Source organism: Antennarius striatus, chromosome 23 (genome assembly GCF_040054535.1).
Source record: "Antennarius striatus isolate MH-2024 chromosome 23, ASM4005453v1, whole genome shotgun sequence".
In the NCBI taxonomy this organism is placed as follows: Eukaryota; Metazoa; Chordata; class Actinopteri; order Lophiiformes; family Antennariidae; genus Antennarius; species Antennarius striatus.
In genome coordinates, this window is record NC_090798.1 from 5,283,350 (window position 1) to 5,306,539 (window position 23,190).

At 38.8% G+C, this 23,190-nt stretch overlaps 2 protein-coding genes across 2 annotated transcripts; both read left to right on the top strand.

Moving 5' to 3' along the window:
- Positions 1-59: 59 nt before the first annotated feature.
- fcer1g (Fc epsilon receptor IgFc epsilon receptor Ig) lies at positions 60-5,172 on the top strand. The gene is made up of 5 exons (XM_068308619.1): positions 60-262; positions 2,969-3,060; positions 3,841-3,888; positions 4,468-4,491; positions 4,588-5,172. Exons 1-5 carry the CDS (start codon positions 196-198, stop codon positions 4,639-4,641), a joined length of 285 nt encoding a protein of 94 aa, XP_068164720.1. The 5' UTR covers positions 60-195; the 3' UTR covers positions 4,642-5,172.
- Positions 5,173-6,178: 1,006 nt separating this feature from the next.
- On the top strand, positions 6,179-22,628 carry nectin4a (nectin cell adhesion molecule 4a). The gene is made up of 11 exons (XM_068308296.1): positions 6,179-6,539; positions 12,520-12,705; positions 13,286-13,453; positions 13,541-13,819; positions 14,571-14,688; positions 17,553-17,707; positions 17,788-17,947; positions 18,257-18,332; positions 18,780-18,842; positions 19,733-19,927; positions 20,051-22,628. Exons 1-11 carry the CDS (start codon positions 6,485-6,487, stop codon positions 20,441-20,443), a joined length of 1,848 nt encoding a protein of 615 aa, XP_068164397.1. The 5' UTR covers positions 6,179-6,484; the 3' UTR covers positions 20,444-22,628.
- Positions 22,629-23,190: the final 562 nt, after the last annotated feature.

Genomic DNA, 23,190 nt, shown 5'->3' on the forward strand with positions numbered 1-23,190 from the left:
TGGTTAGGGGTTTGAAGGGGAGTGGTGTGATGAGATCGAAGACAAGTGGACTCACAGCTCTGACCACAACTTCCCTCTTTGGCTGTGAGATACGCAACATTCGAGCGATTTGTCAGAACACAAGGAAGAAAAACACAATTTACGGTGTTTTCTGGTCACTGAAGCTTCCCACTTGCGCTTGTTGAGCCTCGAACCATGACCGTGTGGGGTAGGAGGCCGTTGCTGGTGGCGATTCCTTTGTGGATGAGTTTTGAGAGCGCTGGTGAGTTGTGAGTTTTCTTTGGAAAATCAAGTTTCTGGTAAAACTCTGGATTATCAATCAACAATCAATGCCTGAAGGCTCCTTTAATTTTTATGGGGCACATTCAGATGTTTAAAAAAAAAACCTAACTATTTTAAATGACTGGATTTCAGAAGTTTGAAGTGGTGATGTCATTTATTCCACTGAAATGTTGCCACATCAGAGTTCATGTGGAAAGAGAAGCTGACCCTGTCACTTATTGCCACTTTCTGATATTTCTGAACAACCCAAAGGACATTTACTGCCACCTTAAAACTCCAGTGGAAAAAATAAACATTTTACAGCTTTTAAATCATTTAGATGTTGGGCCTTAAATTTCCTCCAGATTAATAAAGTCTATCTATCTATCTATCTATCTATCTATCTATCTATCTAAAATCACCACTGTAGTTTGATAACCGATCAAAGTCATCTTTAAGTACAAATGTTATAAAGTTAATGGGTCCGCTTTGTGAATCGCAGCAACGCTGTTTCTTGTGTTATTAGAGGAAAAGGAAAAAATAAACACCTTTTAGGATGAAAAACAAGCTTCCTTCATCTTTCATGTACTCAGGAAATCCAACAGCGTTAAACCTCAGATATTTCAAATTCTTCTTGGACCAGATTCTAATGCCTGACTGGTGGAGCTCCCTGCTGCTTGTTTTATTAGCTGAGGCAATAAAACGTTACGTGTTATCTCTGGACCACAGGGTTTGCTGTTCCCGTAAACATCTGTATGGCCACCAGAGAATAAGATGATGCTGATATGACGCAACATCTTTGCGTAAAAGATAGCACAGAAAAATTCAACGTATATAACATTTTCACCTGGACAGGATCATTCTTCTTCTCTATGAAGAGTAAAAGAAGACAAACTAGGAGTTTCTGATTTTGTTGGTCATGAGAAGAAAGAAGGAGATAAATTGGAAGGGATTTGTTAATCAGATTTTAGAAAGGTGAGTCGTTTCCTTGAAGCTTTGATGGATGGAGAAAGAGGAACACATCAATGAAAAATCGGTTTTTGGTTTGTACAATGGAGAAGTTATAGCTGGAGTTAAATTTAGGTTGATAACAAGTGCCTAATGGTGAAACTTAACAAAATGAGTCAAGATTCATTTTACGGATAAAATAGGATAGTAAATTTCTTAACTGATCAGGGAATGAAAATGTTCCGAGGCAAATTATAATAATAGAGACAGATAATAATTGTTAATTATAAGAAATTAAATAGAAAAACCATATAATTAAAAAATGGACGAGAAAAAATTTGACTTGTCTAATTTATTTGTATCTATTCTATTTTAACATTTCAATTAGTTTTATTGTTGGCTTGGAACTTTTACATTAGTTCTAATATTTAATAATTCACCCCTCTGCCAATTATGTGTTATTTTCATTATTTTCATTACTGTATTTATTTTCAATACTTTATGGAGCATACTGGTATTTTTTAAAATCATTCATTATTTTAGAAAGAAACCATAGATGATAGTTTTATGTTTCTATTTACCCTCATTTACTCATACTTTCAGTAGTTATTTTCTTATGCTCAACAAAAGAAGACTTGAATAAATCCTAATAACATAAACTCAAAATAAAATAGTGTTGAACTGTGCAAAACCAAATTAATAACCTTATGTCTCGTACATCCCACAATAGTTGGCTGTATATTCAGAAATGATTTATGGGTAAAAATACGAATCAGTCTCTGTGCCCTTATGTAGAGTAGAGGCTGCTGTTCACTTCTGCCTTGTTATTATCGAGGTTACACACACACTCGTCAATGAGAAGATCTTTCACCAATGAAGAAGAAGTGTTAGCCTGACTCTCCACACACACACTCCTGATGGTCAAAATGCACACTATGGTGTGGAAAGGGATTGTTGTGCAAAGTTGTGTAAACCCTCTGCAGCAGTGCTACTAGTCAAACACAAACAAACAAACATGCAAATCTGAAGGGATTTTATCTTGACAGAGGTTCAATCATTACCAAGTTTACACTTACATGCACGCTTTTAAATTGTAGGACATTTTATATTTTGTTTAAAATTCATAATGGAGCTTTTTATCCTTCAGTTGTGCATGATTCCATTGGGAAAAAGTTGATCTGTTTGTTGACTTCCTTGTAAATTATTTGGATTTGGGATTCTTTCATTCTGCTGTAATCCTGTGGTGTTTCCTCAGAACTCCCTCAAGTTACAAAAATCTGAATGATCTCATCTAGATGCAAAAGATTTATATAAATATAAAATAACCCCACTTATGTACTTAATCAAAGCAAATGTCTGATTGTTGGTCTGTCGTCTTGTGTTTGTGTCAGATTAGTCACCGAATGCTCTTCTCAATAAATTAGTTCCTTTTTTTTAATCAATTTATTTTTAATCTCCGTTATAGTTTGTTTGTTTTTTTAGTTATTGTGTGAAATAGCATGAAATACACCTCAGGTTTCGATTAGTGTGTCTGGTGTGTATTTACTCACGTAATGCTTGTATGTTTATCTGAGGTGGTGATAACATGACATGAAAACAGCTCTGTAGTCACTGGTGACATCAAACATCACATGACGTTTGATGTCACGAGTGAACCAAATAGAAGCATCTAATAAGACTAATGAGGATGATGATGATCAGATTGCTGTGGCGTTGCTATGGTGTTGCTAAAAACAAATGTCCTCCTGTGTTTCTACAGCTGCTTTGACAGAGCAACACATCTGCTACATGCTGGATGGAATCCTGTTTGTGTACGGCATCGTCCTGACAGTTCTCTACTGCAGGTTGAAGGTTTGTTTGTTTTCTCTTTTTTTTGCAAAATACATTAATAAATTTATTTTTCATAAATTTGAATCACACACAGAGCAAACGCTGTGAAGCCACAAGACGATAGATAAGACAGTGCACATTCATCAGCTGCTGCCCTACATACCAGGAAACAGGAAAGTTTTTAGACCAAGAGATGATAAAGAAAAATGTTTATTAAAAAAGATATTATGATTGCATTTCGATGAAGCTATAATATTTTAAATTTTAGTCACATTAACAAGAAGAATTCATGGAGAAAAATGATCTTCATACTACAACACTAAGTTAATATCACAAACATGTTTCAATTATTTGTTGACTATTATCTAGATATTATCTAAATATCTTATTTTAAAATGCAATAATAATTAAAATCAAAAAGAAATATTTGTAAAGAACAATTTCTAGAGCTCAGAATACAAATGACTGAAGCTGTTGGTAAGACGGCAGTCAATTAAATTATATAAATGAAAAAAACAACAGGGTGTCTTCAGTGAAGCGAAGCCAGCAATTTTATTTTGAAGGAAAGCATTAAAGGCATGAACATGCAATTAAAACATTTTTTTCACACACTGATGTATTTCTGTGATTTTTAGTTCTATATTTAAATTCTCTATTCATGGTATTCATTATTCATCCTTGCACTAAGATCAAGAAGACTGATGTATTATTAAATTCTTCTACCGCCAGTCTATTCTCTGAAAACACACAACAGAGCCACAGAATAGCTTCTGTTCACTCATCTATCTCTGTCTCCCACAGATTTCCAATGCTAGGGATGTTAAAGCAAAGGAAGCAAAACAGAAACAGGTAAGAATGAGCATGGCTCCACAAATGTATACACCCAGACATTCCGTCCAGGATGACTGTATTGGGATCAGCAAAGATAAGAGTTACCAGAGCACATACTAGATCTTTAGTGAATAAACTAGAGACTGGATGCAAAACCACTTTGATTGTGATTATTTTGACAACTGTGGTCTCAAAAGTCAAAAATCTGTTAAGCTTCTATGACATTTAAATATCCTCAGGTTTGAACCTAAAATGCTAGAGTTTCATTTCACTATAAGGACCACAAACAAACCCTTTTTGCTGTTGCCCCCCCCCCCCCCCACCTCTTTTTTTTCTGATTTCCTATTACCAGCCACAAACTCACCCACTGTGACACATTCACAAACACACTCTGAAGAGCACATTTGAGACATCTCACTCTCTAGCCTGTATCACTTCTCCTCTTAACTTTTTGGTTCCTTCCTCTTTTCACATTTTTCATCCTAGTGGGGCCATTTGTCAAAAAAAAAAAAAGTCTTCAATTACTTTTATGTCACACTGTGCTTCCTTGCAGTTTTAGTGTTCCTAATACTGTATCTTTCTCCTCTACCCTGACAGAATGTTGCTGAGGCCATCTATGTGGTGAGTCCTGATGCTGGGAATGATGACGGCTTTTCAGTTCGATGGCACATTTCCTTTTTCAACACTGCTTCCCCTTTCTTCTCTGTTGTCCTCCAGGGTTTGGCTCCTCATGCTCAGGACACATATGAAACTATAAGTGTGAAGAAGTGACATAGAGAAAGAAAAAAGAAGAAATCCAGACAACACCTTTTTGAAATATTTAATATTAGATTTTATCCTGCTTATACTGTATTTGGAAAATAGGAGCTAGTGCGCACAAGCATTAACCACCTACAACTGTTCCTGCTCTTCTGCAAATGTTTTTATACATGAATATTTTCATGCTGCTTCTGTGAAACTTTTTATTTACTGTAATAATGAAACATTAAATAAATATTTTATTTCTCATCTTAAGCCTATATGCTAACTGAAAATGATTCCTGGTAATTTCCCCTTTTTCAACTGTTTGAAATATGAGCAGTTAGAGCCTTAGACAGGGTGAGATGCTGGGCGGTGCGTCGGAGTCACCACGAGAGGGCAGTAATGACGTCTTCCGTGACGTCATCAATGTCCTCCCTCCCAAAGAGAGAGGGCAAGAGTGAAATCAGCTTCAGGCTTTAAATGTGGGCTTATTATTTAATCTGTGTCCCATTTTGCCAAGTTCTAATTTATTTTATAGATGCACAATGAAATACTATCTGTTATCCAGGTCTTCTCAGATGAATTGATGACATTAAAACATTGAATATCATTTAATATTGCTCTTGATTGTGAGATTAAAGAGGAAGGAGGACAAATTTCACTTTTAATCCTTTGTAAACTATCAACTATTTCACACTGTTTGAAAGACAACAGTGGTCTTCCAAACGATCTTAAAACATCTCACATTCTCTGGATCTGGATTGTCACCAAAAGTTATAAATAAAATCAAACATGTAGAAATATTTCTGAAAATTTTGCAGATGACTTAAACCTACATTGTCTCAGCTGGTAATCACCTGATAGACTTTTATTTTCTAGGGTGTTTCCTGAGTACAGTAATGTCAGAAAAAATCTCAAAAATGTCCCAAAGGCTTTACTGTACTTTTTGAAGAACATTTTCTGGATCTACACTGATATGTGATGGGTTCTGAATGGATATATGTCCCAACATCCAATAATCCAACCAACCAGATGTTCAAAGGACCAAACCAATGATGTGACTGACAATATGGATCCTGATACAAGCATGAAAGTGATTGCACTAATACGATGTTTCTGCAAAATGTAGTTCAACAAGCAGCTTAACTCCATCTAGACTGTGACACGGCACTGAGTTCATTCAAGTGATTCAGATAGAAGTGTTGGTGTGGTTTCTGTGTTGCTCATCTTCGCTGATGAATCTGTATTTTTCCGACAGTAGCAGACAGCTGTTGTTTTGACGTCTGCCTGCAGTGAAAGCCTATTATGATATTCAGCCAACTTTTCATCTGCATTGACTCTGAGCTGAGCAAGTAAAGACGAGAAAATAACTGCCATGCTGTGTTCAACAAACCGGAATGGTGACTTTTACTGCAACTGCATGTGTGTGTGTGTGTGTATGAGCGAGTGTTTGGAGGCCGGTGTGTGTGTATGAGAGAGAGAGAAAGAGAGAGAGAGAGAAAGGGAGGGAGGGAAAGAGAGAGAGACAAACAGGTGTATCCTTAACAGGTAGAGCTGCTCCTTCTTTTTCTAAAGGGTAAACATGATGGGGTTTGCTTGACAAACCTGCACCTAACTGAAAGGATTTACATGACCGACTTCATATAACTTGGAAAAGTTTTTCTTGTTGTTGTTATTGTTTTGGTTTTTTTTTTACATCTGATCCTGACAGAGACAAAACAAAACAAGGATGATCCAGCAGCAGGAGGCATGAATCTGCATCTGTTCACGCTCGCCTGTCAGTTCGGATACTACCACCTGGACGGATGAGCTTTTCTTCCTGCACTGAAATCGTCCCAACTTGAACACAGTGTAAAAGTAACCGCTTTGGAGAATGACACCTCTGCTGAACTCACTCTCTCTGTGTCTCTGTGTCCTGAGGATCTGCGGTAAGACGGATATCCATCCAGTCTGTCTGGTGTGAGACAATATAAAAAATATCTGGTATCCATTCAGTCACACAATCTGTTTCTTTTATCTGATGTTAGAGCTGATGTTACTGCTTTGGACTGTACGTGCATCTGTGTTAACCATATATTTCTAATCTGAGTACCTTCTCAACAGAACTTTACATATAAGTATTTAAAATGTGTTATGAAGAGAAACTTCTGTTGTCTTCCTAGTCAACAGAAAGTCTGACAGATTCGTAATCTTCATAGGTAGGTGGCCAACTTTTCTTAGAGGTATGAAAGTTTGCTTGCAGTTTACTTGAAGTTCTGTCTGATATTTCAGGACGAACAGGTTGCTGCTCATCAATTGGTTGCAGACTGTGTGGACCCTCCCGCTATGTGTGTGTGTGTGTGTGGGGGGGGGGGGTAGTTGAAGCCTGAATGTGTGTAAATGTAGAAAGACCACATAAAAATCAATCCACTGTGCTGCCCTGTCAAACAAGCTAAGAATAATTACATTACATTACTAAGATGGCCTGATATATTTGTCTCTCCAAAAGATGTTTTCCTGTTTTCCTGCATTTGTTTACTTGTAAACATTTTTTGCGAAGGACCCTTTACCTTTTCACCTATAATGCTTGAAAGAAGATGACAAGGTGACATCTATCACACATTAGCGTCTGATCAGGACCTCAGTAACATTCTGGACTTGTTGATGAAGAATTAGTATATTTATAAAGTTCATAAAAATTAATATTGTGAAATAATAAATGAAACAGATTTGAAGTAAGTAGCTGAAATTGTGTTGATTCAGTTTAGTGTCAAATTTGTCTGAAAATATACTGTTGGATCCTAACTAAGGGTCCAATATTGTACTAAAATTTTTATTTTAGTACAATATTAGACAACGTACATCAGGAGACCGTCTCAGCTCCCAGGTCATGGACACTCTGTCTGTATCTGTGGCATAAAATGCAAATGAGTTGAGGATGAAAACGCCTCTTTCCGGTCGCCGGTGTGTCTCAGTCTTTTCTTAATTTGCTCCAGGCAGCAGTTGTTTGTGTGTGTGTGTTTGTGTGTGTGTGTGTGTGTGTGTGTGCGTGCGTACGTGCATGCGCGTGTGTGTGTGTGTGTGAGTTTGTCACAATGGCCTGTTTCTTTAGAACAAGCAGAGAGCCATCCAAACTATTACTACTATCCACAACATTCAGCTTCGTCAATAATAGATCAATATTGAGTTCAACATGAAGATTCTTCATTTTATTGAAAACATACATCGATTAAAGAGCAGGACTGAGTCTGGAGCGTCATTCGCGATGACAATTTCCACACTGTGTGTTTTCAGCAGCGCGTTGTACTATTACATATCAAATTGTGTCGTGAGATGATCAGCGATTATGTAAATAGTCTGCTAATGTCAGATGATAATAAATCATTGAATAAAATTGTCTTCAACCCACACAGAAAACAGTAGAGATAGATAGAGTGTTACGTCAGTAATGCAGCACAGGCAGATTCCACAATATGCTTAAACCTCAGCGTGACACACACACACACACACGTGCACGCACACACACACACTAATGGAAAAACACACCTGTGAGTGGCGCAGACTCACCGTCTGATGGTAAATGAATGAATCACATCCTTCTCACTGATACACCAGAACAAATTCCCACATGACCGACTGAACAACACCTGAGAGTCTCTCAGTAACACACTGTGTTGTTGTTTATTCATTTGGTGGCCTTGTAACCTAGACTGACTATTAGTACACTAACCATACTGACATATCTTTGTAGTAATTTGTGGGTAAATCCCTTTTGCTGTCTATGACGTGTTTATTGTCCCCTGAAGATGATTCCATGATCCTTTCTGGTGAGGATTCAAACATTCTGACTTGGTTTATAGATGGAGGGTGTCTCTGCTTGTGGTCAGCAATGATTTTAGTCATTTCTGAAGTTCTTGATAGAGATGATGGAGCCTGCCTCTACATTCTGAAGCAATGCCGTAGGTAGAGCCGCATGGTTGGCAAAGCAAACTGTCCCACATTAGCCAGGAATGGTGGTAGTTTGTAACCCAGGGCTGCATCAAAAGGGTCATTTGAATTATGGACCTGCTCAACCCATTAGAGATATTCAGACCACGTAGATGGATTAGTAGCTAACGCATACCTGAAAGGTTGTCTCATTCAGCCTGGACTCTGGTTTTGTGATAGAAACTGGAGGATAGGTTGACTGTTACACCCAAAGACTTGCAGAATTCTTTCCAGTCTTGGGAGGTCAACTCTAAAAACTGATCAAACATAACAAACTACTGGTTTGGTGAATATTCACCAATGGTCCTTATGAATCTCTTGAATCACAATTTAATCTTTCAAAAAACTGCTGACACCACATAAGATGCTGAAGGTCTTGGGAATGGGAGTTGTGTCATTGGTGCAGAACTGTTGGGAGCCCAGTGGTGTGTTGAATGCAGTTTCCCTCTCATCTCCCTCTCTTCTTCTGAGCAGATGGTGATCATTTCGGAGGTCCAACTTGGAAAAGACAGTGACTCCCTGTAGGGGCTCAGAGTCAGAAGTGATGAAGGGAGACAGACAGGAGACAGGAGGGAGAGGAAAGGCAGATAACACAGGATGAAACAGAGGAACTGTCTCCAGATGACATTGTCCCACTTTTTATGCGTATTAGAGAGAATTTGGAGAGTTGAGCACACAGATAGATTAAATCTGAGGTATATTTTGTACAGAAACTGCACTGTGAATTTTGATATTTTGCGGGACTCAAACACATTAAGAGGTTGGCGTTTGGTCTTTTAATAGTGAAAATGAAAATGCAGACCTTTAGTCACTCTGTCTTTCCCAGCCACTACCTACACCAGTGAAGTGAAAACAGAAATGTTCTGCAAAAACAAGTTAGAACTGGAACTACACAGCACAATTTTCATGTGGGGGGGTTTGTGTAGTCAGGGAAAACATTGTTAATCCCTCCCAATTTGAAGAAAAGTTAACATTACGAGATAAAATTCCTGGATTATCCCCTTTAGCCAGATCCACAGCAACATTAAATGAATTTGGCCCTGAACCGGATTCCGTCCTCTTGCTACATCATGGAGAAATTGTATTGTTTGCTTTTACTTATAAAGAGAAACTGTCAGAGAATTCTCAATGTCATAATGTTGAAGAAAATGGAAAAATCTAGCTTTCTTTTTCAAATCTGCACCAAAGTCTACACGGTCTTGTCAACATTCTGCAAAAAAACAACAACAACCATATACGTAGGTGAAAACAATTTGTTTGCTGATGGTGCATGATGCATAGGTTAGATGCATATAGTAAACAATGTTGTATAATTAAATATCATTAGCGCCAGGGAGTGATCCATTAATGTAATTCATTTTCCGCGCAAGCTGTTTTGCTTCAGCTTCAGCAGGGCCATCGCCATCAGGACACCGCTCCCCCTGATGGTAAATCAGTCATCAGCGGCTCATGCCTGATGCCAAGGGCAGCAGAATTTTAAATACATTGTGATGATGAATCACTTTTGCTTGTAAGCACTAGCGGGAATTCCACGAAAACTTAATTGAATTTTTTTTTTTTTCAAGCATGAAGCGTCCCCTTGAGAGATACAAGCAAAATGTCTGACTCATGCAAGTTCTGGGTTGCAGGATTCAACGCCTCGCGACTTAATTCAGTTTACTGTATGTTTGTACGATTGCTGGAGGATAGAAAATGAAGGAGTGTGACACATGACAGATCTTCATCAACCAGACGGAAAATTTGTTCTTTAAAAAAAAAAAAAAAAAAATCAGGGGAAGTGAGACGGAAGTCGCAAAACTAGATAGGTTTTGTGGTTTGTAGTGCGACGGTGTGAGACACACAACAAACACGTTGGTTGTGCTTTCAGCGTTTCCTAAGGCTTTGTTCAGAGTCTCCAGTTACTTTAATGTCCAGAAAATGAGTTTCTGGTTACCTTAATGTTCAGACTTGAGTATCCAGTTACTTTAATGTCTAGACATGAATCTCTGGTTACTTCATGCTCAGATAGGAGTCATGTTACGTTAATGTCCACATTAGAGTTAAGTTACTTTAATGTCAAAATATGAGTAAAGTTACTTTAATTACAGATATGATTAAAGTTACTTTAATGTTCAGACATGAGTTACATTACTTTAATATCCAGCCAGGAGTGTCATTATTTCAATATCCAAACATGATTCTCTGCTCATTTTAATGTGAAATGCTAGTATTTGATGACTTAATATTCAGACATGAGTTTTGGGTTTCTTGAGGTCCACACACGGAATAAAACCCTCTCCTTGTTTGCTTTGAAACTTTGCCTCGAACAACTAGTTAAGCAACATTTCTTCTTGTGTTCAGCCTTGTTTTCTGTCTCCTCCCTGTTTTCTGTGTTCACTCTCTGTGAGACCTTTTGAAATCCTCTTTATACTTCTACTGAATAGGAAGTCAGAAATTAGTTTTATTTTGTCGGAATGTTAATCATATTTCTATAAATTTGTGTTATTTTTACACCCTAGGAGAAACACTGCTACACTTTAGAAAGTGTAGCGGGAACGGCTTTTTTGATTTCTTGCTATTGTATGAGGAAAAAAAAGTCATTATTCTTATTTGTTTTCTAAACTTGGAGCTTTCAGATTGTTTGGATAACTTCCAAACCAGTAATTTCTCAAAATCTATCTGGAAAAAAAAAATGTAATCATTTAGAATCGCATTCAAACACAGATAATGAAAAATGCATTTTTAAATTATAACAAGCCCCAACAGAATAACAACTTATAATGTGTGGGTTTTGTTTTTTTTGTTTTTTTTTAAAGTTTTCTAAGTGCAACAGAGAGAAAGTGAAACAAATACCGCTGAAGAGATTCCCATGAAACTCAGTGACAGGATGGGTCTTCAGCCAGAATAGAGCCTGTTGAATTTTGGTGTCAAGCCAGTATTGTTTTTTATGACCTTCTCTAATACTATTAGTAAATAGGGTGTTTTTCAAGCTTGGCAATAATGCATCAATCCTGATCAAAAGAAAAAAAAAAAAAGGTATAATTAGGAGTTTGGTATTTATAAGAGTGTGTAATTTGGTCTGGATCCAAATAAACTCTGATTCTCATGTTAGTTTTGTCGGCTCTGTTGTATGTGATTTTTATCTTTTTAAAAACAAATGCAGTACAACCTTCTACACACTGAATCCCACCACATGGAGCTGGCAGCAGTGCTACCACTGCGCCACCGTGTCACCTCCAACAAATATGCAATTCACTACTTTGTTCCTGTGAATTTAAAATGCATTACTGTCAGCAGTTTTCTCAATAAATCATATGTAGGATAAATAATAGTCCACCCATCTTCGCTGACAATTTGTTTTTCCATAATAACCCATGACACACCCACTTCCTGAAAGAGGCATGGCTAATTTAAACTCATTTGCATTACAGAGGGATAAAATTAAGATGTGAGCAGGCATCCTACAATGCACGATCCAAGCTGTGCTTAGTGAAGCAGTATATAACATTTTTGATAAGAATATAATTTTGGATCTTTAAAGTACTTTATTCATGTTTTCATTCTCCTCAGATTTCAATACAGTTTACAGTTTATCTAACTCCAGACTGTATAAAGAAATAATGGTGCAGCTCAAAATCTGAATAAAATTAGACAAGACAGCCTGTGGCTATTTGAAAGCGAAAGGTCAGAAAAGACAAATTAGTATGACAAGATCACATTTTCTAAAGTTAACATATCTCTTGTACAACAACAGTTTTTTTTTAAATTTGACAAATAAAGAAGATTAGCAGTGTAAATTGGTGAAAGAAAGAGTCTCGGTCTGCCCTTTATCCAAGATATGGAAGTTGAGGTTGAGCCGTGATCATCGCTCGACCAATAATCCTGACAGGATCAGGCATCTCTTTTATTTTTATGACCCTCAGTAAACTCATCCTACCTGCTCTCCTTCTCTGGTCATTGCAGTGATACGGGGAGACTTTGTGGGGTCTCCAGTCGATCCCATTCGGTCCCTGGCTGAACAGGAGACCGTCCTGCCCTGCCTCTACCAGCCACCTGCAGGTGTGCAGGTGGTGCAAGTTACCTGGTATAAAGAGACTCCCGACGACAACGAGCAGATCATCACAGCACACCATTCTAATGGACAGACAGGTTCGTTTGCCATTAGCTCATCTCAAGCCACTTTACAGCCACGGTCACATGATTTAGATGTTAAGTCATCCTTAATATGAATAATGTTGAAACTTCATGTCATCGGTCTTAAATGTTCATTCATTCAATGTTCATTCATTCAAGTTCATTTGTCACTTTCACATTTTGTTCAGAGGCTTTTTGCTTCCCTGCTCAAACAACTTACTGAGCTTTAAGGACAGAGTTCACAACTGTCTAAAATGGTTAAATGAACTGCAGACTGTGGGAAACGCGTACAATTTAACATTTAAAGGGGTCAAGACCCTGTCCGTGCTTTCTTTTTGTGATGATTTGGAATCTTGTGCGTACATCCAATGAGTGTGAGACGTGTCAGATGAAATTGTGAACTAACAATCCTGATTATACACAATGTCAATGCAATTTCAAGGGTGCACGCCTCTGCAAAGTAAAGAAAGCGACAAAATAATCCCCGAGGCTTGTTCTGAACCTGCTAGATGAAATCATTTGTGTCACATTGTTTCTCACCTGCTCCTTTAACTCTCTCAATTCTTGACGTTCTAACTGTCTCATTTGTCTGCAGCGTTTGGGACGTGGTCTAGACGAGTGCACTTCGTGAACAGCGACCCCATCGTGGACTCCTCTCTGGTCATCCTGAGCACCGATGTCTCTGACGAGGGGAGATACGAGTGTCGCATCAGCACCTTCCCTTTAGGCAATTTTGAAATTGTGATGTCGCTCATCGTGTGGAGTGAGTATCTCCTCTTTGACATACTTGTATGCTTCTCATCATCACTGTTGGGACTCTGAACAAATATGGTAACAATCCCCCTTCCAGCCATCCCAATCTCCTCCCTGGACCCTGTGACTTTGGTGGAGGGACAGTCGTACCGCCAGGCCGCCTCATGCCGCTCCGTCGCCCGCCCACCTCCTCGCCTCTCGTGGGACTCCGACCTGAACGGTCAGTCCATCAATCGCTCCTCCGACAACGGCGTGGTCACCTCGCAGTACTCCCTGCACCCACTGAGGAGCATGAACGGCAAGAAGCTGGACTGTCTGGTGTGGCATCCGACTTTGGATCAACCCCGAAGGCTCAAACACAATCTGGTGGTGTACTGTGAGTAATCAGCATGCTCATATCCTATACATCACCTATGTCGAACTCAAGGCCCCCGGGCCAAATGTGGCCCACCTCATTATATTATGTGGCCCATGAGAGTGTCTAAAAATAAATAGCTAAAAGTATGCTTTGTCCAGAAACTACATTTCCCACAATGCATTAATTAAGAACATTTTATCTCTGACAGCAATGTTATTCACTTGGATGGTTCGAACTTTGATTGATGGATTTATGTTGATTTAATAACAAATTAAAAAGATATGTGTTATAACAGTGTAACAAGCAAACCAGTTGTTCTGTGCAAGTGTAATGTTTGTAACTTGAATAAGTAATAAGTTCAGAGTTATTTAGAGTTAAAGTTACATTTGCTATACATTTATTTTACATTACATTTAGTTACATTTGTTAATTACGTCTGGCCCTTTGAGGACGCTGATCTGGACCCCGGTGAAAATGAGTTTGATACTCCTGCTGTACATGTAACATCATTTAAATCAGTGGGCGAATTTATCCCACTGACAAAAGAAAATGCAGCAAAACAAATCAGGAAAAATAATAAAGTGGCTTTTAGTTCTTTTAAATTGTTGATTGAGTAAATGTTTTCCTGTGACTTCCTGAGCTAATATTCTAAACCTTCACCCACAGCTCTTATTTGATCCTGGTTTTTCCTGCTCTGTGTTCAATGCCTTATTAAATCCTCACTTGCCTGAATGGAACAAAGTGAGTAAATTCTTATTCTTTCTCTCAGTCCCTCCTCATGCGGAGGTGTCTGGATACAATCGGGATTGGAGTGTGGGTTTGGAGAATGCTGCCCTGACGTGTGTGAGTGGAGGAAATCCCAAACCACATGACTTCACATGGACCAGGTACGGTAGGACCCACCCTCCTCTCCGGCTGTCTGCTGCTCCTGTGACTAACTGTCTGACGTGTCTGGTCACTGTGACCTTTCTGGGAAATTATTAATAATCATGTTATTTCAATGCAATGAACACTTTATGTCCCGGAATAGATAATAGTCTGATTTGTTTGAAAACAGTATTCACGCACAAGCAGGATTAAAGATAAGAAAATGCAGGATTACACATATTAAAAAATAATTAAAGATGCCAACATGTGTTGGTTTGGCTTGTTCCCCATTTGTAAAGGTCATTGGAAGTCATGAGCTTTGATTTTGCAGAACTGGAGGAGGTTTATGCGCTCAATCTGTGTCACAAAAACCTTCACCCTATTCCAGAAAGAACCAGTGGACCTTTCCGCTTGTCTTCAGCTGCCTTTCTGTTAATTCAGATATTTTTTGTCACTTGATGACTGCTTCCCCAGCAGAAAGCTGTTTCGTCTCTTCTGTCTTCTTGAGGACATTTTGTGAAATCGTGTTCTCAGGTTGTACTGAGTCGGTCGGACTGATAGATTTAGATCATGCTATTTCAGCATTAGCTACTTTTTTAATTTTCGCTTTATGAGTCTGATATATTAGAATAACATCTAGAGTGCAGCCGGTTTGCTGTCGACCCTTTTCACATGGCTTAACCAAACACGTTTTGTCATTGTCACCGCCGGGTTCTTCTGCTTGAGTGGAACACAGGCCCTTCAACATGAACACAGGATTTTTATTTTTTGTCGCGCTGTTAACTGATTTGAACTCTTTTGTGTACAGCGTTGACTTTAAGTTTACTTACCGGACTCTTTACCTGTTTTCACATCAAATTACAATTATTCTTGGATGATATAGACAAACAAAGACATTAAGCAGCGTGATTTACTGCCAACGGTAAACAGTGGCCGGCAGTAAAAAAAAAAATTGTTGGCAGGCAGGTTTAATTATTGGTGAATCCTTTCTGTGCAGCGTTTCAACTGCCTTTATGCAATTTCCTGTGGATTAAGTTGGTTTTATGCAGATTTTGAAAATGGAGAAGGAAAACTCTTGTTCCTGTAGCCGGGACCGCAATCAAAATATTAAATCCCAGATGAGTGTTAGACTCAAATGTCCTTCTGGTGTCTGCTGTCATCTTTAAGCCCTCTACTTTGGCACATTAAGATATTATCAGGGTGTGGTGTTCTATTTGGCTGGATGAAGAAATGAAAACATACGAGACAAAAAAAAAAGGTGACTGGGGCTCCCATCATACTAAGAGAAGTGACAGTTAGGTCCCCAGGGAAAAATTCCTCCCATGTATATGGAATGTAGGTACGTCTGAAATGTACAGATTCATAGGTGAAATGTTTTGTAAGGTGTTTTTGCTCGATGATGATGGACATATGACTTGCTGTTAGTCACAGAAACACAACTTGAGAACTACGCTGTTGTGCGTAAGAGTTACAGACACATGCCATCCCTGCAAACACACACACTCATGAGTATGTACAGTATACACACATGCACACACACACACACACACACACACACACACACACCACTCTAAATCATGAGTTATGATCAACCTGTACTTGCTAATGCATGCGTTTCGCATGAAAACACACACACACGCGCCCGCACACACACACACACACACACACACACACACACACACACACACATGCATGCCTGTGCTGAAACAGCATTAGCAGGAAAACCTGTTGGCTTTGTCAATAACTGGCGTCAGGTGAAGTAATATCTGCTGTCACCGTGTCCTGTTGCAGCTTGCGCAGAGCGTAGACAGCTCAGACAGTTTCACACGAAGGAGGGAGGAAAAGGGGGATGAGAAAAAAAAAAAAGGGAAAGGGAAAAACCAGTGGCAGCCAGGAGGGTGGTGATCTAGTGGGATCAGGTCATTTGGGGGTGGGGGGGGTGCTGGGGGCGACGAGAGGAGGAAGAATGTGTCGACTCGTGGTGTCGGCTGCATATGCAATACAGACGGTTCCTGTTTCCTGTCATGAAAACAACACAACTGTGTTGAGAGTGATGTTAAGGTTAGGGTTAGTTGGGTATTAATACACATGTTCCTATAATAATGAATAGAACTGGTATTACTGGACCAGTGCAGGTTCGTAGAGTTCACAACAATAAGTTCACGTTTGCTCGGATGGATTAAACAGAATATGCACAAAACAACAAGGCTGAGGCGCTCATCGAAAACATGATCTCTGACTCACACTGGCAGGAATTACAGTACCTGCTGGTTTCAGTCAACTGAGTCCCATTATTTCATGTTGACTGCAAAATAAAACTGAAAATGGGAACAAATAAAGACTCCACATCTGACAATCGTCACAAAAATGCTAAAGAAAGGTTTTAGAAACATCGAATCGCATGAAAAATGGAAATTGTGGCGTGTCTTATGTCTCCAGTCAGTTTGAAATGCAAAATAGAAATATTTGAATAAAGGAAAACTGCACCATCTATGGGAAATTCAGCTCCTGGAGGGATGGTGTGCAGATTTTATAGGAGCGGGAGAGAAATGAAAAAAAGTCTTTGATTCTGTTCTCCAGTAGCTCTGCTTAACTGATAATAACCTTATTATAGTTAAATAAAACAGGATTATGTGTAGGATGGAATGAATCTTGCTCTTGCAGTAGTGAAGGAGTAGCAGAAGATTGAGAACATAATTTTCCATTAATTCTTCTCTAACAACTTGTTATTAAAAATATGATAATGACCTGAGAAGATTTGGTCATGATAGTGTTGAATTTTGCCAACGCTGGGATCGACCACTGTTTTTTGGAATCAAACCCAAAAGGAAAATGTTTGCTGTTGGTCAAAATGTACTTTAATATCTTTTTTTTGTGATTGCAGACTGGGTGGAGAGTTACCAGAGGGTGTGACCCTCCACCCGAATGGAACGCTAGCTTTTGCTCGACCCCTAAGCTTGACGGATGGGGGCACCTACCAGTGTGTGGTGAAGAATGAAGTGGGGAAAGCGAAGGCGGACATTGAGATCAGTGTGACGGGTAGAGGACCGCACTTTTAGCGTTTCGGAGGAAGACTTGTGGAAGCATTTATCTAACTCTGTTTTTGACTCTCCATGCAGAATTTCCTGGGGAGCAAATATTGGCTGAAAACATGCTCATGATCATTGTGGGGGGAGTGGCCAGTGGGCTCCTCATCTTAATGCTCATCATCATCATCACCATCACCTGTCACCACAAACGCAAGAACAAGAAACTGGAGCGGGAGCTGACGGCCAAGACGTACGCTGAGCAAATATGATGCGTAGAAACAATTTGAGAGGAGATTCAGCAGTAGAAAAACTAAGAAAAGGAGAAAATATCACAATTAGAGGAGCAGAACATTTAGAGACTGTCAGTAAATGATTGTGTGTGTGTGGGATGTGGGGTATAGAAGTTAAGCTATGGAACCTCAAAAGCATGCATAGAACTTAAGTTCTTGAGCTGAACAAGCACTAAAATATGAGATTTTTATTCACACTGGAAGTCTGTCAGTGTATTTCATCATCTCAATATATATCATTTTTCTCCCCTCCATCTCTTGGGTTTCAGGGAGGAAATAAGCACCCTCTCCAGGCAAGCGTCTTTCAAGAGGATCAACTCTGTCAGCACAGATCCCAGAGGAGCGGTACTGTTAAAGAATTATTCTCTTCACACTGAAAATACTGCCTCACTGCAGCTTCATCATCGTCATCATCATGTTGTCTCCATGTCTGCATGACCTGCTTCAGGCTGTCAGACTTTGCAACACCGCTGATCAAAATCCAAATCAACTGTTGGTTCTATACATTCCCCCATGTGTTCATCACAATATTAAAAAAAAAAAAAATTGTGATGAATACCATCCTCTTTTAGCACCCATAGTCAAACGTCTGTATCTTGTCTGCCATCAGTAGTTGCTTGACCTACTTTATTTGTCTTTTTAGAAGGGGTAGAGTGTAGGAGTATTGCGTTTACAGGTTTTATGAGGGCAAGTTGTTAACTGTTCTAAATTTTTAGGATTTATGATTTTTTTTACAACGGTTGAATGGGTCCTTCTCCGTCTAAATCAACTCAATGTTTCTTTTGATTGCAGACAGAGGAAAACATCCCTCTGAGGGTGGAGGGTACCACAAGGACCAGCACATCATCTCTTGGGGTGAGTCTTCATTTCCATCGATTTTAGCATGCGAGGCCAAATGGCAAAGTTCTGACCTGAAACAAATCAGAATGTGAAGTGTCTGAGATGATGATGACCAATGAGAATTCAATCCCTTTCATGTCCTGAGGATGGCTTCTTATTATATTTCAGCTACCTCATTCTGCTCTGATCATCCTTGTGCTAATATGAGTAATTAGACATTCTGGAAAACTATCTGATTGGTTATTGACTGACTTAGTCTTTCTATTAAATATAAAGTTATAGTCAGCAGCAAGGTAGCTTTACCAATGATATACTGGAAAAGTGTCAGCAAGCTCGCCTGCACTTTATTTCTAACTAGATTATTTACTCCAACCATAAATTTAAGTAAAATTCAACACATTTTAAAACTTACAGGATAGCTCGCTGCAGCTAAATATACAGCATACAGAAACGATTATTCTTCCCAGAGACAATGATGGGATTAATTGATTAGTATATATTTATTTTATTTTGTTGCATGCTTAATTGACCTGTTCTGTACTAAGTGAAACTACTAATGAAGTAATTTATTAATATTAATTTCCATTGTAATTTTTTGGTCAGAATACTTTTTCCCAGTGATAATTTAATTTTTTAAAAAATAAAATTAAAAAAGGAATTTAACTAACCTAAAACTCAATAGAAAAAAAGAAAAAAAGAAGAAGAAATGATGCAAGTTGTTGAACTGTTGCTTTAAATGATTCATTTTCATCAATTGCTCTACAGAATATTGATTAAAATCATGTTAACATGACTTGCCCTTAAAATCTCCTTGTTTTGTGATAAGTACAAACCCAACATGACAATCCGTATGTCTCAGCAGTGGATGTGTGAACGCTGATCGATGTCTTCTCTTGCGTTAACAGGAGCAGGCTCTGTGCCATGACAGCCGATCAACTATCTCCGGAGGGCGGGGAGGAGGAGGAGTGGGAGCGTTTGATTACCTGGGCCGACCAGTCCTGCACAACAACTCTCGCAGGGGGAGAGACAGACACCTAGACAGGGAAGAGGAGAACCGACTGCGAGTAGAAATGTATGTGAGAAACAGCACAATATCTCTGGTAAGTTTGTGTTTGTGTGTGTTGGTAGGCAAAAGCCTTATTTCATCAAACATTAGTGACCTCCTGATGAAATATTAAACCTCCTGATGGTGACATAAAGACGTCCGTGTTGTGTCTTTGCAGCAGGAAACTCGTTTACACCCTCCTCTCCTGCCGTCACCCTTCCCAATTGTACAGTCTGATATAAGGCAGCTAAATGGCAACGCCATCATCCCAGTAGATGGGGGGAGCCCGCTTCCAGAAAGCGTCACCAAGAACCATCAACACCCTCCTCTAAGCTGCACCTACCCAGCTGTAACAGATGATGAGGATGAAGTGGATGAGGGTTTGGGGGGTCCTGCCAGTCAGGAACATCCTGATGACCAAGACAGCGAGACCAACAGTTCCCAGGTGTCCGACGCTAACAGCGCAAGAAGATATCAGCTGACTAACAGCATGATCAGACCCAAACCCCGGCCGATCCCCATGGTGGTCAGTCCACACGCCTCCACCATCCATAAAGCCCAGATAGTGTAGCAAGAAGACTGGATCGGGGTTGGTTCACTGTCTAAAAAACCACTTTGTAGTGTGTTTAAAATCCTGACATTGACCTCCACACGTCATCTTCTTTGTTAGTGGAGACGTAAGACATGTAACAAAGACTTCAAGGGTAAATCCTGCTCTGAAGCATGTACTGAGCACTTCTGAGTTTTGTGACTTCTCAGGATTACCGTCACAACCCAAGACAAGAACATCACAATATTGCAGGGCATCTACAACATAATTTGTAGGTGTTATTTCTGGCTCATCGTTCGCAAGACAGCATCTATCGCTCCAGGTATCCATCTGGGGAATTAATGCAGCTGATGTTTTTTGTGTTGGATGTTGAGGGCAGTAACAATAGATACTCAGGAAACACAGAAGAAGAAGAAGACAGGACTGAGGAATTGTTGGTCCATTTGGAAAGTAGATTGCAACACATCTCTGCTTAGGGTGGAGTTTTCTTGTGTGCTGCTGAGTGTGTCAGTAGTTGTACCAGGGTTAAGTTCGCTTACACAACACGTTTGGGATGCCATCCAAACGATGGGCTTGCTCCACTCTTACCACACCTGCAACAAACATACCTCTGTATTGTTCTACTGTGTTCAGCTCTTTGGCTATATTACTGAGATAGTCTGTATCAGAGAAACCCTTGCAAGAAAACATAATTTTTTCAGTCATTTGGTATTTTGTATGTATGTAGAAATAAATGTCCCTCTTTAAAAAAAATATTTTTTAAAACATGTTTTATATGACTTACAACACTGACAAGGTAACACACCGAGAAATGTAAGATATCTTACTACCTTCCGTTTACGAATATTCATTGTGCTTGGGTTGCAAAGATGAAAGCTGAAAAGTTTTACACATACTGTACATCCTGAATAGATATGGTAAAGTGGTATTAGATATATTCTGTGTTATCGTTGTCAAAACAATTGCTGATTTTTGATACCCTACACATTATCTTATATAATTGTTTTGAAAGGGGTGGGAAAAAAGGACGTACAGTCAGTGTTTCTTTCACAGCACCTTGTGCAGGTTGTTAATTTAAATAAAAGATATTCTATTTTCATGTGCATATAACTTTTTTCTGTCTTTTTACTTCATTATTAGTTGTCTTTTTTTTATACTAGTTTTGTATGAATGTTATTGGTATTGTGACAACCCTTCTTCGTATCCACATTCACAAGGTGGATGAAAGCTGAGAAAAGGGCCAAGCGTTCGTAAAATACCACAGTTTTCCTGCTTTTGCATTTTGTAATGTTGTTGCATTGCTTGATGAGGATACTTTTCTGGACTTTTACATTCGAGATCATCCAAAGAACATAACTTTCACAGATGGAGCAGCTTCTTCTGCATCTAAAGAGGATGTTGACATGAACTGTTACAGACTTTAAATACTGTGGTAAAACCAAACATGCATTTTGTCTGTCGTTTCCTATGACTTTAGTCTTACAATGTGCCAAATTATGTGCCATATACAGTATGTATGTACAGTATCTCACAGTTTTGCTCTTTTAATTTTAATTTTAGGCAAATATGAAGTATTATTTTCTTCTGTCCTGTATGTGACCTGCTGTGAGTTCTGTGCTATTTCTTCCAGGGCAAATGGAAAATACGACCACATTACTAATATGTCTTTGAGAGTATTTACTGACGCCCAGGAGGTAGGAGAGCAGCATGTGAATGATATTCTTGAATGTACGCTGAATTTGTTGCGGACAGCGCCCCCTAATGTGTACTTCTGGAAAGTGTACGGACATGCAAGAGCCTACTAATACGTACAGTATGAAAGACTGTCCCATTGTGATTTTGGAAAAGGCTTTGACCTGGATTTACATTTATAATCGAAGGTTACGACTGGGTAGATCTTTTACTGATTGAGTGAGGTGAATAAGCACATTTAAAAAAAAAAAACTAAACCTAAAGAACATTTTCTGTTTCACTGAAAAATGTTGGCTTTTACATTTAGGCTACATGCTTTTCTGTTGAATTTCTTGCAAAAAAAATTGTAGATTCATGAAAATGACCTGTGGCTTCATACCTTTACATGCCTGGAATTTCTCCAAAAACCCAGGCCTGTACAATTTTTCTGCAGCAGCTCATCACAATGGAAGAATGTCAAGTAATCTTACATAAGACACACACATTTTTTGTTTGACATGGAAATGAACTTTTCTGATACTGTTTTAAGGTAAAAATCTTAAAATAAAAATTTCATAAATTTTAAATGGAAGTGTCAAATTAATGAGGTCATGCAGAAGAAGGAAACCCATTTAAAATGGTATAATCAATGCTGGATTTTGAGAAAGACTTTTACTTTTTTATGCAAATAATAATATAGAAAATGAAACTGAGTTATGCTTGCAGATGACGTGGAGGTGAGAGACGAACATATTTCGTCAAATTCAAATATTGGGCCATCGACTTATATTGTCAATTTATTTGATCTTTTTTCTACCAGGAATTCTCATTGAAATTAGAAAACTAATTTACAAGACAGACCTAGCCAAGGTTACAACCAAATCACTTAGAAAAAAAAAAAACCTTGTGTGAAACACATACTATACCTCCACTATCAGCAGAAAATCTGATCAGCAGAGCTTCGTTGCAGATATTTTCTGATGGTTCCACCACCACCACCACCAACAACAACAACAGCAGCAACAACTAGGCAATCAGAGACTGCAACATCCTGTTACACCCCTGAATTCAAAATTTTACCCTGACCTACTTTCATA

Bases quoted from the DNA above. Each gene is read 5' to 3' on its own strand.
- fcer1g (XM_068308619.1), top strand. From the start codon at position 196: ATGACCGTGTGGGGTAGGAGGCCGTTGCTGGTGGCGATTCCTTTGTGG. The intron at 3,889-4,467 runs GTAAGAATGAGC...CTACCCTGACAG, and splicing joins AGGAAGCAAAACAGAAACAG to AATGTTGCTGAGGCCATCTA. The intron at 4,492-4,587 runs GTGAGTCCTGAT...GTTGTCCTCCAG, and splicing joins TTGCTGAGGCCATCTATGTG to GGTTTGGCTCCTCATGCTCA.
- nectin4a (XM_068308296.1), top strand. From the start codon at position 6,485: ATGACACCTCTGCTGAACTCACTCTCTCTGTGTCTCTGTGTCCTGAGG. The intron at 6,540-12,519 runs GTAAGACGGATA...TGGTCATTGCAG, and splicing joins CTGTGTCCTGAGGATCTGCG to TGATACGGGGAGACTTTGTG. The intron at 17,708-17,787 runs GTAGAGGACCGC...CTCTCCATGCAG, and splicing joins CATTGAGATCAGTGTGACGG to AATTTCCTGGGGAGCAAATA.